Below are 17,423 nucleotides of genomic sequence, written 5' to 3'. Positions count from 1 at the left end.
AGGTTACAGCTGACTTGCAAGAGAGTTATCCCTCATGGCAGTCTTGTAGTGGATTTAAAACATGTTTTGCGGTTTAACGGTCTTAGCAAGATGGATGATTGAAGTGTGTAAAAGTCAACATCTCAGTGTGTTACTGTTTGTTTAGCAAATCTAAAGGCAGTTGTTGTTATTGTAACAGGACAACAACATCAGCAACAAGAAAAAACCAACAACAACAAAACAACAACAGCTACCACAGCAACAACAACAACAACAAAAACAACTTACGACAACAACAATCATACCAACAATCAACGAGAACAACAACATAACAATAACAACGCAGTAACATCATCATCAACAACATCGATAAGAACAACAGCAAACTGTTGATATTACAAAAAGTTAAACTGCATTGAGGTTAAATCATAACATTGCAACGCAAAACTTTACTCTTTTAACATCATCCATACCAACTGTCTGCATTCAAATGATATCTTTGCATAAAAAAAGGGTTACCGTTCACACGGTAGTTCGTTAACCTGGGTGGGGCACGACACATAAATTTGTGAAAAATCATTTGAAAGAGTGTCACCAACGATAGACAAAGATGTTGATGCGTTAGCCTATTGGATCATTGCCCAAGCGGTCGTTATAGACGAAATTTACGAACCTTAAATCTCTGGATGTGTTATAAAAATAAAACATTGCAGACCTCTGACACACCTAAGCTGATCCTTGTCCTTCAAGTTCAAGTTTGTTCCCGGTATAAATCATAGCTTCTGAGCTCCTTCTAATCGAACTCGTTTCATTCTTGACACTCGTTTCCCACTTCACCTTTGAAAAAACATGTTTGTAGCATGGTATAAGCACGCTACCAACCATCATAAAACACTGTTTTGGTGTCGGAAATATATGACAGGTAATTCTTCCTGAGCTTTCTAAATTTTACATTTGAGATCAGGTTTTCCCTGTAGACATAATAGCTTCTGAAAACCAGTTTCATTGTGGCCACACTTTTCTCGCGTCGCCTTGAATAAAACAAACACCCCCTGTTTTATGCAGGATATGCATGCTACATTTACCATAATAAAACATGCTTTTGGTCTCTGAAACATAGGAAAAGTAATTCTTCCCAAAGTACCCTGGAGCTTTAATCTGAGTTGGATAAGTACAGTTACATAAATAACTTAATACAGGCTGTACAATACATAATTCAACATGAAATGTCTTTTGGGAAAAATCCCCTCTTCATTTTTTTTTTCCCCGAGGAGACTGTAGTAACAATCTAGTTTATTTTTAGAATTAAATCTTTTCTAAACTTAATAATTCATAAAGGTGACCGGAGGATTATGTTCCGCTTTGAAGGTCTCAAAAAGAAAATAGTCACCAAAGCCTCCCCTTCCCACGTAATATTTACCCCTCAACCCTTTGATTGCACTCAATAATTCAAGACAAGGTCTTCAACCGAGCACAAAGAAAATGGCCGTGTACCGTGCGCGTCTAAAACGTGGATACCATTTTGCTATCTACCCCCGATAGCACAGGATTCTTATAAATAACACTGACTAGCTTACATGGGACAATTAATCAAGCTTCCCTCTCGCGGGCATTAACGAGTGCAACATTTCGCACACTATAACACCATAAATATTTATGCAACTGCTGAAGCACGTGGGATATCTGAAGATGTTTTATAGTTCTCTCTTCTTTTTGCGTCTTCCTTTTTTTTTCTTTTCTTCCCCTGTCCCGCCTCCGTCAAAATGGGTTTTACGATCAATCAGGGTCAACATCGCTTAGAAAAACAATCTCAACATTCGCTGTGATGTATCTGTGTTTATTGTCTTCTAATGCCCCTGTACGGAGGATGTGAAAGGTATTTCCAGTAATCGTTGCATGAGATGCATCTAAATAATTAGTTCTGTGTTTTAAATATTTTCGCCAGGAATTGATTTATTTCTCTCGAAATTGTGCATTCAACTTTTTCCGGTGAGTTCGACACAACACTTAGTACAGTCAATAAATTTAGTTTTTGTTTATACGTGGTGTTATCTACAAACAACGTCTCCAACATGATTTTAGTCTGTCGTTTTTAACAATAATGGTTCTCCAAAATTGTTGCAAGATATATTATCATTTTGGGAAAATAAACTCAGCTATGAGAACCGTAAGTTACTTACCAAAACAGGATTGCTTTTGTTTAGGGGATCTTAAAGACCCTGGACACTATCAGTTATTGTCAAAGACTAGTCTTCTCACTTGGTGTATCTCAACACATGCATAAAATAACAAACCTGTGAAAATTTGATCTCAATCGGTCGTCGAAGTTGCGAGATAATAATGAAAGAATAATCATCCTTGTCACACGAAGTTGTGTGCTTTTCAGATGCTTGATTTCGAGACATCAAATTATAAATCTGAGGTCTCGAAATCAAATTCGTTGAAAATTACTTCTTTCTCGAAACTACTCCACTTCAGAGGGAGCCGTTTCTCACAATGTTTTGTACTACCAACCTCTCCCCATTACTCGTTACCAAGAAAGGTTTTATGCTAACAACTATTTTGAGTAATTACCAATAGTGTCCACTGTTGCCTTTAAAAGGTAGTAATCGTTACATTTCAAATGAGAAAGAAACAAATACGGACAATTTGAAAAGATACCAATGTTTGTTCTGTCCCAACTTTGCATTCAACCTTTAGAACCGTACATTACCAAACAGGATTGCTTTTATTTACGGATACTTAAAAGTTAGTAATCAGACCTTTTAAGAAAAAGAAAAAAAGGAAACAAATACAGAAAATCTTTTAAGATTCCAATGTTCATGAACACCTAATCTTACATCTACCTTTTCGGTATACCTTGAACAAAAAGAAAGAAACAAATACAGACATTCTTTAAAGCCATTGGACATTTTCGGTAAACAGTATTGTCAAAAGTCCCACACTTCGTGTATCACAACTTATATATTAAATAACAAACCTGTGAAAATTTAGGCTCAATCGGTCATCGGTGTCGGGTGAAAATAACGGAGAAACCCACCCTTGTTTCCGCACGTTTCGCCGTGTCATGACATGTGATTACTATAAATCCGTAATTCTCGCTATCGGGAATTGATATTGTTTTAATGTTTTCTCAAAAAGTAAAGCATTTCATGGAATAATATTTCAAGACAAGTCTTTTATCATTACCTTCCGTAAACCCTGTAAGTTATTTGTAAGTCTGGTGAACTTTTTTTTCTTTCTTTCTGTTCCGACAGTGTATAATGGCTTTAATAGATCCCAATGTTTTTGAACATCGAATCTTCCATAAAGAAGCCCAGGTCCCTCAGTTGATGAAAATCCTCTTTCAATCGAATTTTAAACTTTCTATAAATGGATGGATTACAATTCGAATCCTATCTGGAATGTAATTTCGGTCTCTACCGCCCATACAGCCGTGGGGCAACTTCTTGAGTTTTCTAAATGGGTAAACCAGTTCAATAATCAGCTAGAGTTCCTGAACAGGGTTTCCTTCCAAATTGGGTTAAATCAACAACTGGGTCAACAATCTCTTTTAAAAGGAATAGCCCGGAAACGACTTCGGGTAGAATATCTCTTTAAACAGTTGTTTTGTGGGGTGTTTAGACTATCACAATGAAGTTGAATATTACGGAGTAATAACCACATAATGGTGACGACTACTTCGGAATGCATTTTTTATTGAATTAAGAATCAGACAATTTGCTCGGGGGTTGGAAACCGATTGTGGACGGGTTGAATTTTCAAGTAGGATTACGTAGATCTAAAATCACTTTACAAAACGAGACGTCCCTGGTCACAGTTGTCTTGGATTCTAGTCCGGATTGGTAAGGACATTCGTACGTTAGTATGACCCAGAATGTGCTTCTAACAAAGTGAGTTTGTATTGACAATTATTTGAAATCATTACAAAACGTATACCTTCTCTTTAAATATAAAGTATACTATAACACCTATAACTTTCCCCACGTCTTGATATTGCTCATCAATTTGTTTCTGCCGCCCAGTGGAATATATGCGCTCTTTCAAAACAACAAAAGAGAAAACGTTGATTTTTGTATCCTGAAAATTGTAAAATCAATATTTTTGTTCCCAACCACCGCCTGGGGAATAGTCCGGGTTTTGCGATTAGATTTAGACACGGGTTAAGTTACAATATTTCCCCCGCGGGCAAGTTTGTCTTGCGAAGGGGAAAGTCAAGTCCAAACTTGGCACATCTGCTCACAACAAAAACAACGGAAATCGTGCCAATTTCTAGGTTGGTTTTCGAACTGCCAAAATGTGTGGAGTGACGAAAAACACTTTCTTGGGCTTGCGACGGTAGAACAAAAACCTGAACAAACTGTCACGATGTTCTACATTTGCCGCCATAAAGAAACACGAATGGTTAAATGCATTAAACACGTTTGGTAATTAATCAAAAGATGTTTTAGCAAAACAAATGATTTGGTAACGCCCAACGAAAGGGCTGCATAATGGTAGACACAATAGTGTAAGAAACGGCTCCCTCTTGAAGTAACGTAGTTTGTTTTTTTTGGTTTTTTTTGTTTTTTTTAAGATGTGGTTTATCACTGAAATATTTGAATCTGAGAAAAACTTCAGGCCTTAAGCCTTTCACAAGCGTCTGAAAACACAAATTTGTGCAACAATGGTGTTTTTTCTTCCACTATTTTCTTGCAACTTCGAGGACCAATTGAGCCCAAAATTTCACAGGTTTGTTATTTCATGCATACGTTGGGATACACAGGTGAGAATACTGATCTTTGACAATTACCAAACGTGTCCGGCGCCTTTCACATTTTGCTGGATAATATAAGAATTTTTGTTTTTGGTTTTCTCATGAAAAAGCACAAAAGCTGAGATTTTTACAGTCGTTGTCATCCTACGCGGTTAGACATCTTGAAAACAATATTAGAAACTTGACAATCTGTGGGAATTATATTTCATGCATTATCCGTAGATACCCGGAAGAGGTATCAACTCATTATTTTCCATCAGCTGCCAGTGGCATGTTTCATTACTCAAAACCCTCACACACATTAGTGTCATCTTGAGATAAATAAAAAAGAATATACTTGTAATTAAAGGCACTGGACACTATTGGTAATTGTCAAAAACCAGTCTTTTCACTTGGTGTATCTCAACATATGCACAAAATAACAAACCTGTGAAAATTTTGGCTCAAGTTAGTCATCGAATTAGCAAAAGAATGTTTGAAAGAAAAACACCCATGTTGCTTTACTTTGTTTGCGTTCAGATGCATAACAAAAGGCTTTAGCTGAACTATTTTATTATTTAGTGAGAAATTACCACTATGTTACTTCAGAGGGAGCCGTTTCTCACAATGTTTTATACTACCAACAGCTCTCCATTGCCCGTTACCAAGTTAGTTTTTATGCTAACAATTATTTTGAGTAATTAACAATAGTGTAATACAATACAGATGCTTGATTTCGCGACATCAAATTCTAAATCTAAGGTCTCGTAATCAAATTCGTGGAAAATTACTTCTTTCTCAAAAGGACTATATGCGTCATTTCAGAGGAGCCAGTTCTACAAACCTCTCCCCATTACTCGTTTTCAAGTAAGGTTTTATGCTAACATTTGTTTTGACTAAATTACCATTAGTGTCCAGTGCCTTTAAGGTTTTCAAAAAAATGACTCATATGATTTTGAAGTGGTTATTTGGAGACAGTCTTCTTGTGTAAATTGTGACACACAAATTGGCTAATCGGTTATTAGCATCTCGGTTTCTTGTGATAGATTGCATCTTCGCCTAACACACCGTCTCTGTTTGACGATGTTATCTCAGATGACCACTCAGTGATGAGGTGTCGTCATTCACAGAACGACCGGAAAAGGTTGTCATTTTGTGTCAACTTAGCCTTCTGTTGCTATATGCTGACTACAACAATTACAGTAACAGTATTGTATGCCGAGTGTATGTAAATTGTACTGTAGATTTTTTCGTACCATTTTTTTCCCAGAAAGTCAGTAGGCCTATACATTTCATTTTTTTATTTTTGGAAGATTCAGTTTTTTGGGGATAACAATTTTCTTTACACAACCTTAATACCTCAACGAAAAATCTGAATTTGGAATCCACAGTCTGAGAAATGTTACTGTCGTTAACGCTTCTCAAATTCAAACTTTGGGGTGCAAATCTCAAAATGCTTTATACCATCTAAAGCTTTTGTAATTCTAACAAAAGTTTGTATTTCAATCAATTTTAAGAGTGAGGACCAAACGTTTACCTTCCCTTTAAAAAAAAAGAAAAAGCTCGTTATGGCAATGTAAAGGAACAAACAGAAAACAAAATATTAATTAATCTTATTTTTCAACCTTCCACGAAACGGAAGGAGATATTAAGTAACACGACGATTTTACATCTCTGAGGCTTCTATTAAAATTAGCCTTTTATTTCTTCAATGGAAACTGATACCTTCGTGAATTTCATCTCTCCCCAAACTCAAGAAAAATAACATGTTATTTTTAAGAATCTGCCCACAAAAGCACATTGTGGTATGAAATCATATCCGGATATTTTATGTTATTTTTTGTTGGTCAGTTATTTTAAGAGAGCGTTGGTTTAGCCTTTTGGATGTTTTTGTCCGGGGAAAAATAATTGAGAAAATTCACGGCCACTCGGGATCGATTTTTGTGGCCATCAGAACCTATTCTAAAAACATTATTGATTACTCATTTGAAAGTTAATAACTCTCAGCGCGTCTTGGTCATGAAAAATAAATAAACTGGAAGGTTAAACTCCGCAAGTAGATGTTACTTCTTTTTCGTTTAAATAGAAGATCCATTCTAATTAGTATAATTTTATTAGAAGTCTTTTCAAAATAAACTTGCCATTCAACTACGGTTTCAGAACTTTGGTGAAAATAATTTAATTTAAAGGGCAGGTTGGTCATCACTATTAAAAAAATAATTGCAATAACAACATGCACAAAAAACCATAAAACACCGTTTTGTTTATTTTTAATCTGAAAACCTACTGACTATGAAGTTCAAACCACGAAAGAAAAGTCTGAGAAATAAATCCATTTGAAATGAAGTCATTTTTGATTTTCTTATCTGAAAACCTTTAAAAGCGAAACCAGTTTGTTTTGGTTGTAACAACCAAAAAAGGAGAAAATATAATTACCAACCAAAAGGACAGTTGAAACAAATTTGGTTAATGGCCTGACGTTTCGATCCCATAGCAGAGTCTTTCTCGAAGGCTAAACAATTCAGTTATTCAATTTAATTCATCTCAATTCAGTTCTTTATTCATCATGGCCAGCATGAAAATCACTTTCTCTATTTTGCACATGAGAATACAGTCATTAAAAGTAGCACATGAACCGTAGAAATTAAAACAGCAACAATATAATAAAAAAATATCACATGGCACAAATAAATAGTTTTAAAATACACAGGAATTACAATATTAAAATGTTTTCACAGAAAACAAACAAACAAACAAACAAACAAACCAAGGATGACTTGGAAAGGAAAGGGGATGGACAAAGAATAAGGAAGGGTGGGTGGGGGTGGGGGTGGGGGTGGGAAGGCAAAACATGGGAACGAGGGAGAGGCCATAGGTGACATTGACTGGGAAGTACTTATTTTTAAATTCTTGACATTGATGTACGGTTGTTCCTTATAGTTATGTTCCTGACTTACAAAACAGACTATTATGCCGTGCTCCAGTCCATACCTTTAAAGGAACACGTTGCCTTGGATCGGACGAGTTGGTCTATAACTGAGCGTTTGTAACCGTTTTTTATAAAATGCATATGGTTTGAAAGATGTTTTAAAGTAGAATACAATTATCCACACAATTTTGCCTCGAAATTGCGTGGTTTTCTTTAACTGCGCGAACTAACACAGTCGGCCATTTATGGGAGTCAAAAATTTGACTCCCATAAATGGCCGACCGTGTTAGTCGACGAGGTAAAAGGAAAACTGTGCAATTTCGAGGCATGTTTGTGTGGATCATTGTATTCTACTTTTACAACATCTTTCTACTCATATGCATTTTATAAAAAACAGTTACAAACGCTTTTCAAAGACCAACTCGACCGATCCAAGGCAACGTGTTCCTTTAATTGCGTTCATTTCAAATTCGAACAACTTTGTTGTCAAAGGGAAGCGGCACACTCGAACCAACTCTTCAGAAACTGGGTGAACCGAGTACAATACACAACAAAGCACTTAATGTACTAGGTCGGGGGGTCGACAGGTCAATATATTAGGTCAACCTCGATCATCACCTCGTTTTTTCGTCCGTCATCAGCGGTTCGTTTCGTAGTACCATGGGACCCATTTTCGCGCCATTATCGGGAATCGGGTTTTGGTAGTTCCCTTGTTTTTCCCAAAATATTTTCCCCATGTTTACCCGGATGACCTATTTATAGAACTTTTTTCTTTCATCTTCTTTCATGCACGGAAGAGGATAGTTGTACAACAACTATTGTTATTTTGAAGGTTATATTTTGTTTATTTTTGCAATTGTAGAAAAATTAAATAATAAAAACAGTACCAGTTATAGTGTCCTTGAATTTCCTCAACAATATTTTGCCGGTGTTCCAAATATACTTACCCGGATAACCTAAATAGAACTTTTTGTTCACACCCAGAAACCGGTTAATTTTACTATTCAATAATATTGTCATTTTGAAGGTTACATTTTGTTTCGGGTTTCAATTGTAAACAATAACAAATAAATAACAGTATCTAGTTCCCATGTTTTCGCCAAGTTCCAACTAATAACTACCAGGATCACTGCGGAATTGTGTTCTTTCTTCCTATTCATGCCCGGGGACGTGTTGATTTTACGATTGGCGTTTGTTGTTTTCATTGTAACAAAACACCTTTTTAAAGTATCACGTTTCATCAAAGGGTGACAATATATATATATAGGCGTTTTGTAAAACAAAAATCACTTTTTACGGAAGGAAAACATGTTTACGATAAAAACATTATCTATTTCTGAACCATTTCTTCGCGGTTTGTGGCGGTGGCCGGGGTTGAGTCAGTGGGGAACAAAAGTTTAAAGGAACATTACAGTTAGTAAAAAATTAAAAAACAGAAATATCACCGTTTTTACGTAAAACTTACACGGTCTATGATGATGATGGTAGAAAACCTCCCTTGAAATTTTTCTGCCCGAAATTGTTTGATGAGAGTAAATATTTTGTTAATTTCTTGTAGTTCACGCTCAATGGCGTTTTATTCATTTTTTTTTTGCATCGATGTCACGCAAAAAGTGTGATCGTTTTTTTCATTAACTTCTCGTGACCCAGATGGCCGATCGATCTGAAACTTTTACAAGTTTGTCAGTTTGTTATATGAATAATTTACATAAACTGACAGAAACCCGTATGGTTGATTACGTATAGTGCTTACACTGACAGCAACTGTTTTGTTGGCAAAAACCAATTCTGTAATGTTCCTTTAAAGGCAGTGGACACTATTGGTATTTACTCAAAATAATTATAGCATAACAACTTTCTTGGTGACAAGTAATGGAGAGAGGTTGATGGTATAAAACATTGTGAGAAACGGCTCCCTCTGAAGTGACATAGTTTTCGAGAAAGAATTAATTTTCCACGAATTTGATTTCAAGACCTCAGATTTAGAACTTTAGGTCTCGAAATCAACCATCTAAACGCACACAACTTCGTGTGACAATGGTGTTTTTTCTTTCACTGTTATCTCGCAAGTTCGATGACCGATTGAGCTCAAATTTTCACCAGGTTTGTTATTTTGTGCATATGTTGAGACACACCAACTGGAAAGGCTAGTCTTTGACAATTACAAATAGTCACCACTGCCTTTAAGTGAGTATAATTTGAGAAAATAGAATTAGGCTAGCTTTTGCGAATTGCAAAAATAATTTGTGGTAAACTTACTGCACATTTCCCGAAGCCAATGTGAGCGCAATATACTCCCGCAACCCGGTGGTATTTACTTGAGCCGATTATTTGCCCAGACCCTGGTGTCGGTGTTTGGTTTCAGAAGAAATCCTTGATTTAAAATGTTTATTGTTTTTGTGGTAGGAGTGTGAAACATCTAAACAAACAGTTTCCCCTTTTGAGAATAATATAAGTAGGTGATCACATTGCGAAGGTGCTAAAGTGTTGGCATTGTTTGCCAATTTTGACTTGATTAAAAATAATTGTGAAACAAAAGCTCGGATTAAAAATGCTAAACAAAGTTTCCAATCAATCGATCAATTAATAAATAAATTAATTAGTAAATCAATAAACATGCAATCAATCAATGAATCAATTAATAAAATAAGCAGCCAATCAATCAATCGTAACTTATAAAGGCCCTGTCACACAGGCCCCGATAACGAGTACGAAAACGAGAACGAAAACGAGAACGATAAAAATGCACGCCCTCGATTGGTTGAACAAGCGTGAGCGTATTATTCGTGGAGCAATTCAACCAATCGAGGGCGTGCATTTTTATCGTTCTCGTTTTCGTTCTCGCTATCCTGTGTCACACCTGTGTGTGACTGTGCCTTTGAATCAACGCTAGTGTATCCTATCCTTGCTCCTTGACCATAGATCCTTAAAAATCTTGTTTATATTTGTCAATAAGCTGGTAATGTCTTTTTTGTTCACTCTAAAATTATTTATATATCTATTCAAGGAAGTGCACACTTGGGTAATTAATCAAACAAATTATTGACCATAAAAACTTACTTGGTATAAAAGAGCATCGGGAAGATGTTTGTACTATAAAACATTTTTTTTAAACGACAACGTTGAAAGTAATGTAGTTTTAGAGAAAGAGTTAATTTTTCACAAAAACAAGTTTGGTTCTAAAAAGGCTTCAGGTAGAAGCCTTTCCCACAGGCATCTGAAAGCACTTCATTGGAACAAGGGTTTATTTTTCTTTCATTATTTTCTTGCAATTTCGTGCGATGACCAACTGAACCCACATTTTGACAGGTTTGTTATTGTATGCTTATTACGTTGGGATACACAAAGTGAGGATACTGGTCTTTGACACTTACAAAAAAGGTTACTCTGTCTTTAACCTTTAACGCGACAAATTTAGCCCAAAATGAAAGTGTGAAAAGAGCGGTTTGTGGTATTTTGGAGAATCGCCAAGACTTTAATAATCTCGATGACGGAGTAGATAAGTTGACGCTCAAATGAAGGAAAAAATCGACTCCTTTTATTCGGATGTTTTTGTGTTTGTTTCCACTGAAGAGTGACCCTTGAGTCACCGTTGTAGTTCCTTCAAGGCTTTGTCGTTTTGTCCCGTGCTCTAACCAAAACATAAACAGCCCTCACTTTTAGAGTAGGGGGGGGGGCAAGCGCGTAAGTTAAAGATGTATGCTGTTTATTTGTAGGGTTTCTTATTTCAGGAAGAGGTGGTTCAATAAGGAAACCATTTAATAATGCCAGGCCTGAGTTTAAGCCGATTTAACCCGAATTTATATTGCAATTTAAATAAGCTACCGTGTGTTACAGGCATCTGGCGTCTGAAAGTATACAATAATTATATGCAACAAGGTTTGTTGTTTTCTTTCATTCAGCAGTTTTTTGATGACCAATTTGAGCCCACATTTTCTATTCCAAGTTGGTTGTTTTATGTGTAATATGTTGGACTACACCAAGTGAGAGGATACTGTGTGTTTGACAAAACAACAACAACAACAACAGCAAGAACAATAACAACAACAACAACAACATCATTAACATCAACATCACTAAAATTAACAACAGAATCACTTAAATCATTTTCAAAACAACATCACCAACAGCAAAAATTATAGACGCCAACAAAACATGTGAACACACAATAAAGACACAACAATAATACTTCAAAAAACGTTGTGTATCCCTTTCTTGAGAACTTCGCAAAACAATGTACCCAGAACCCTTTTACACAAAACACTTACACCGCGCACAGACGTCATACAGGGTCAACAGCCTCCAATACATTATTAACGTAAAGGATGTGACGGTGTTTTTTATTGAATGCTGGCAAAAATTTTCTGGGTCAGACGGTCTGGAAAACATGGCCGCCTCATCACGTTTTTCAATTAATAATTCGCGTCTGTGTGTTGAGCGTCACCTTTTACCGCCATTAATTGTTGAAGAGATTTTTGTGGGAGTCTCATAAATGGGAAAATGTTTAATGAATTTTTGATGAGGCGGTGAGGCTAGGTCAGCCCACGGGTTTTAAGGAAAATAATCTTAAAGGAAATTTGAGGAAATTGTAAATTACTACCGGAACATGTTATGGGCACCAAGGCAGTGATCCAGGGGCCATGGGGGAAATCGCCTTTGTTGCCTCCGTGAGGTATCCGGCCTGGGTTTAACCCTTAATATGTGACCTAGGACATTGCTCCAGAGGATGAATATGATGCTGTCAAACGTCATCTTCGCTGGTCTACCCTTTGTTATTGACAGTGAAGTCTGTGGACAAATAATCTAGATGTGTGGTAAAGGGAGCAAGCTATATACGGAGCTTTAATGCTGTAATGTTCTTTGGGTATCAGTGCCGTTGCCGTTCACTGTTTCCCCCTGACCCTTTAACCCCATGTCACCTCTTCCTGTTTACGAAAGACTCAACTATCAGTCATATTGTAGCTCTGTATTGTATAAATACATGGCAATTCAATTGTATTCTTTGCTCTGGTGCTTCTGTTCATCCGAGTGTGGGTTCGAATCCCGGTTGTGACACTTGTGTCCCTGAGCAAGACACTTCACTATAATTGCTTCTCTTCACCCAGGGGTAAATGGGTATACCTGTGAGGACTGAGATGGTTCTTGATTTAGTCGAGTAGTGCATCAGGCTGCATACGTAGTTAGTGACTGAGATGGTTTAAGGAGTGATTTAAGGCCCAGTGACCAGGGGTAATAATGTGAAGCGCTTTTGGGACGCCCTTCGGGTGTGAAAGGCGCTTTATAAAAATGGGTTATTGTTATTATTATTAAAGATAGGTCTCGATCGCAACATCATTCTTACTTTGGTGAAAGAAAAAAAAAACGTTTACCAATTAGGCATATGCAAGAATACAACATACATATCATTATCGTGTGTGTACATTTTGGTGTCGTGGCCGAGCGGATAAGAGCACCGAATTCAAGCTCTGATGCTTCTGTTCAGCAGAGTGTGGGTTCGAATCCCGGTCGTGACACTTGTGTCTCTGAGCAAGACACTTAACTATAATTGCTTCTCTCCACCCAGGGGTAAATGGGTACCTGTGAGGGCAGAGATGGTTCTTGTGGTTGATTTAGCCGAGTAGCGCATATTAATGTTGCACAGGCTGCATACTCCCCACCAGGGAGCTGAGATGGTTTAAGGAGTGAATTAAGGCCCAGTGACCAGGGGTAATAATGTGAAGCGCTTTGGGACGCCCTCCGGGTGTGAAAAGCGCTATATAAAAACGTGTTATTATTATTATTATTATTAAAAAATGTTTGCTTTAGTTTTTACCCTCGTGTATACCACACTTTCTCGCATGGCAATGCCCATCACAACCGGCGTACACAGTCAACAGTGAAATTGTTGCTATGTTTCTGTATTTAAGATGTATAGACATAAGATGGATATGCCTGTAGGTTTTTTTTTCCCCCTACAGAACTCGGAAAAGTACTGAGTATCCAGTGCTAACACACATCGGTGTAAATGGGTAAAACCAGAATGAATACTTTTAACGTCTTCTACATCTACTGAAATATGAGTAACATGGTTACACACAATGTGGATGTATACAGAGATTTAAAACAAAAGAACTAGACTGTACTTAGTGTTAGAGACCAGCGCCCTATCTTCCTGTAGATTTTGTGTGTGGTACGGTTACCATGGTAACCGGGAACCATTTTCTCTGTCTCCGTGTATACGAGAAGTGGCTAAGTATTCCGGTATTATAGGTTGATGCTCTGTCAAGACGCTTCGGGAAGACGGGAGAGATGAAGAGCAAAATGACATCAGCTTCTTGAGTTTTCCTCTTACAAGATAGCATCTTAGCGAACGGCTAAATGCCCCTACATCGCCCTGTATCTACTCCGATCTAGGCAATCTGACAGCTACGAGCTTTGACTACCAAAATCCCATGCGTTATAAGTTGAAGAGACTGCCGTGGGGAGTTGTTCTTTTCGTCTTTGATGTACCTATATAATGCTAACGGCGGAGCTTAACTTAAAAAGTAACTTCTCAATAGAACTTAAGCCGTGGATATGAAAGATAGAAGGACACGTTCTGAATGGACATAAACAAACAAACCACCTCAACAAGGTAAAAACCCTTGTTGTTGAGTGGATTTCCTACAAATCTAAAAGTCAAATCCACTTATGTGATGACATCATTCGGAGATCAATCTTATGGGTGCTTTTTATGTTGTCAGGCGTTTTATTCATCTTGTGAAAAGGCAGTCTCCAAATTGAATTGTTAATTTATTGGGGTTCACGTGCCTCAAAGGCGTGTCATTTCAATTTGACTTCTGACCGATTGGCAGTTTGTTATGGGGTGACAAGATAAACTTAGTGTGATTTGATGAAGGTGAAGGGTATGTGTTTCTTATAAACAGTAGACTTGATTGACTGCTGATTGATAATGAAAAGTATTTGCTATTTCTGAGAAGTAAACGGGTATTATAACACATATATGTGTTAAGTCGACCAAACTGTCAACCATCACATAGAGTCCTGAAGACGATCAGGGCCCAATTTCATAGAGCTGCTAAGCACAACAACTTGCTTAGCATGAAATTTCATCCTTTAAAGAAAACAGGGTTACCAACCAAATTTTCCCGTGGTTTTCAGAAAGCAAACAACAGCTGAATACCAGACACAAACAATATGCAACGAATGGAAATTTTGGTTGGTAATGCTGTTTTATCAAGGAAGACATTTCATGCTAAGCAAATTGTTGTGCTTAGCATCAAATGTGGCCCTGTGCATACTGATTGAAACGTTGAGTTGTGGACCACCGGTTCTTTTTCAAATTTAACACTACCCAAAAGGGATTTACATGGTGCTATCACCTCACCTAATCATACTGTCCTAATTAGCCGTTGGACGGTGCCCTGTTTGGTGTTGGTGTACACAGATAAATGTACACGAAGCTATAATGTCATAGTAATTTGTCCTCCACAATATAGAGATGACAAATTAATCGGAGGAACAGGGATTCCTTAAGGGATGATGTTGAATGAACAGATTTGTATTGTAGTGTTCTTAGGAGCAGAACCTTGCAGGCAATACAACACAAGAATTAAGTTACTTTAATACAATTCTAGCAGGTGCCCCCACTGGTGTGATGTGGTTTCTACGATTAGGCAATAAATGCTGCCACCGTATTGTTAGCAAACGTGATATGTAATCAAATGTAACGAAGCTATGCAACAATTAAAAATACGTTTTATATTGAACATGTAATCTTTTAAATCTTGAGTCTTTAATCCCAATGGCTCAAACAATCTATCTAATATTAACAGAGAATTTTCCTAGAATCTTGAAACGTCGTGCGTGTGTGTGTACACTTAGTGTACAGATCAAACAAGGACACTGTTTGAAGGACCAGGACGGAGCGAGATTATTAGTGGGGTCGTCGGCTGCGGTTTAACCCAAGGTCAATTACACCCTCAACCGGCGAACGGCATTGCCGTCTTGGACATCAAACCCAAACCATAGTTTACTACGTGTTACACTCTCTCATCTCAGTCATGTTTCCAATGAAATCTCTTTATCATCCCCAACTCTTGAACCACAAGGCCAAAAGAGTATGGATTTCCAGAAATCCATAATTTTATTAAAAGCGAAATTATTTCATTAGTCTGGAGTGCGCTTCCGTCCGTCTGAGGTTTAATTTTAGTGTATTATATAAAATACTACAATAGTGGTATCTTGTTAATTGGTCACCAAGGTCGACATCAGGCTTATTCTTGTGGGTGTCTGAGAGTTTGGGATGCGCTTTTGAGGCTGTGCGATGGTGCGTGTCATTGATATTTAATTGATATAATTGGCTGTCACATTGATTCATGGCATTGTGCCATTGTCGTTGTCATCCACTTTTTGAATATGTACATGTATATAGACTGTACTTGGCTTGTCCCCTTTATTGCATCCGACAAAGTTTTTTGCTACGAAAGCTCATGCAGTTTTTTTATACTATTAGTTAAGTTTGATGTGCTATCATTGGGTTCTTGTTGTCATCCATGGTAACGCATTGGTACCATAGCAAAACAACAACTGTTGTCACACTTGTCGTGGTCATCGTCATTGTGATCGTGTAAACTCCATTACAGCGTCGTCGTCGTCGTCGATAATTGCCATTGTCATGGCTTCCGTGTTTTAGTCACTTTAAGCAATCACCACTGTGTCACAAGAACACAATAGCCATTTGCCAAAAAGGGACAATGTCATTTATTATACGTTATCAAACTCACAACTACATTCTTAACAATTATTTCAGTGTTAAAAAATCATGCAGAGCCAAACCACTGACACAACACCTTGCATAAACATTTTTTAAATTGAATAGAGGATGCACAGGGCGCCCTCAACAACAATCACCAACCAGGATTACAAAAAGAGGATCTAGACGCAAGAACCAACGGCGATTTACACGCAGTCGTTCCACACCTGCGCCGCGTGTTCCTTAATAATGAACAGCTTTTCTTAACCTTTCTTTTGTTTCCCGCCTAAAACAAGTGGGTTGACTTACCTCGTTATATCGTATGCTTCCAGGCCGCATTTAAGCTGTATTTTTTTCCCCCTGAACTTCGCGGTCAGTTTATCATCAAGAAACGATGGTTCTGATTCGCAGACGTCCCTGGAACAGCAACAAATCCCACAAATCCCACGAATCAGATGAGCTGTTTGAAAAAGAACAAGCTTCCGGTCAGTGTTTTGCGAGCTCTGCAACCCTCTCTCCAAAGGTCCCCCTTAAAAAGGAGATGTCTGAGAAGAAACAAATATGACCGCCGCCTAAACTGATGGAAATCTCTATAATTTGCAGTCGAACCCAGGTGGTGTGTGTCATGTCAGATGAAACTGGCTTATACACTGCACGCCTTTCCCTGTGCGAGTTTCAACAACTCAACATTACCTCGGTGCGGCTATATAGATTCAACGCATCAACGATTGGGATCTGCAGAAACCCGCCACAGGCCACGTTTAAATTCTCCCGTTTTCACCACGTGGAAAAAGAGAGAAAAAAAACACGCGCTAGGTTGAGGCCTTGCTCCATCAAGGGGGGGGGGGTTGTCGTTTATGAAACGAAACCTAACCGTGTAGACGGTTGTGGGAAAATGATATACGTGCTGGATCATTCAAATATTTTATTAATGTGTATCAATTTTTATCGTGGTGTCTTCGGTTAACAACTCGCCGCGGGGGATGATATTTTCATTAATTTACCGAAGCGTAAAATCGTTTTCGGACCGGGGTGGATTGCTCAGT

The 17,423-nt window shown here is 37.7% G+C and overlaps 1 protein-coding gene across 1 annotated transcript in view; it reads right to left on the bottom strand.

Annotated features, from left to right (window-relative positions):
* The window catches only part of LOC139949073 (partner of bursicon-like), a 54,282-nt gene extending 37,177 nt beyond the window's left edge, over nt 1-17,105 (bottom strand). The window contains exon 1 of the mRNA XM_071947476.1: nt 16,687-17,105. Within this exon, the coding sequence (XP_071803577.1) occupies nt 16,687-16,716 (30 nt within the window). The 5' untranslated portion in view covers nt 16,717-17,105. The remainder of the gene's footprint in view (nt 1-16,686) is intronic.
* Nucleotides 17,106-17,423: the final 318 nt, after the last annotated feature.

This window comes from Asterias amurensis, chromosome 16 (assembly GCF_032118995.1).
Source record: "Asterias amurensis chromosome 16, ASM3211899v1".
Classification (NCBI taxonomy): domain Eukaryota; kingdom Metazoa; phylum Echinodermata; class Asteroidea; order Forcipulatida; family Asteriidae; genus Asterias; species Asterias amurensis.
The sequence above is the reverse complement of the archived record's forward strand: the minus strand, read 5'-3'. Positions and strand labels throughout refer to the sequence as shown.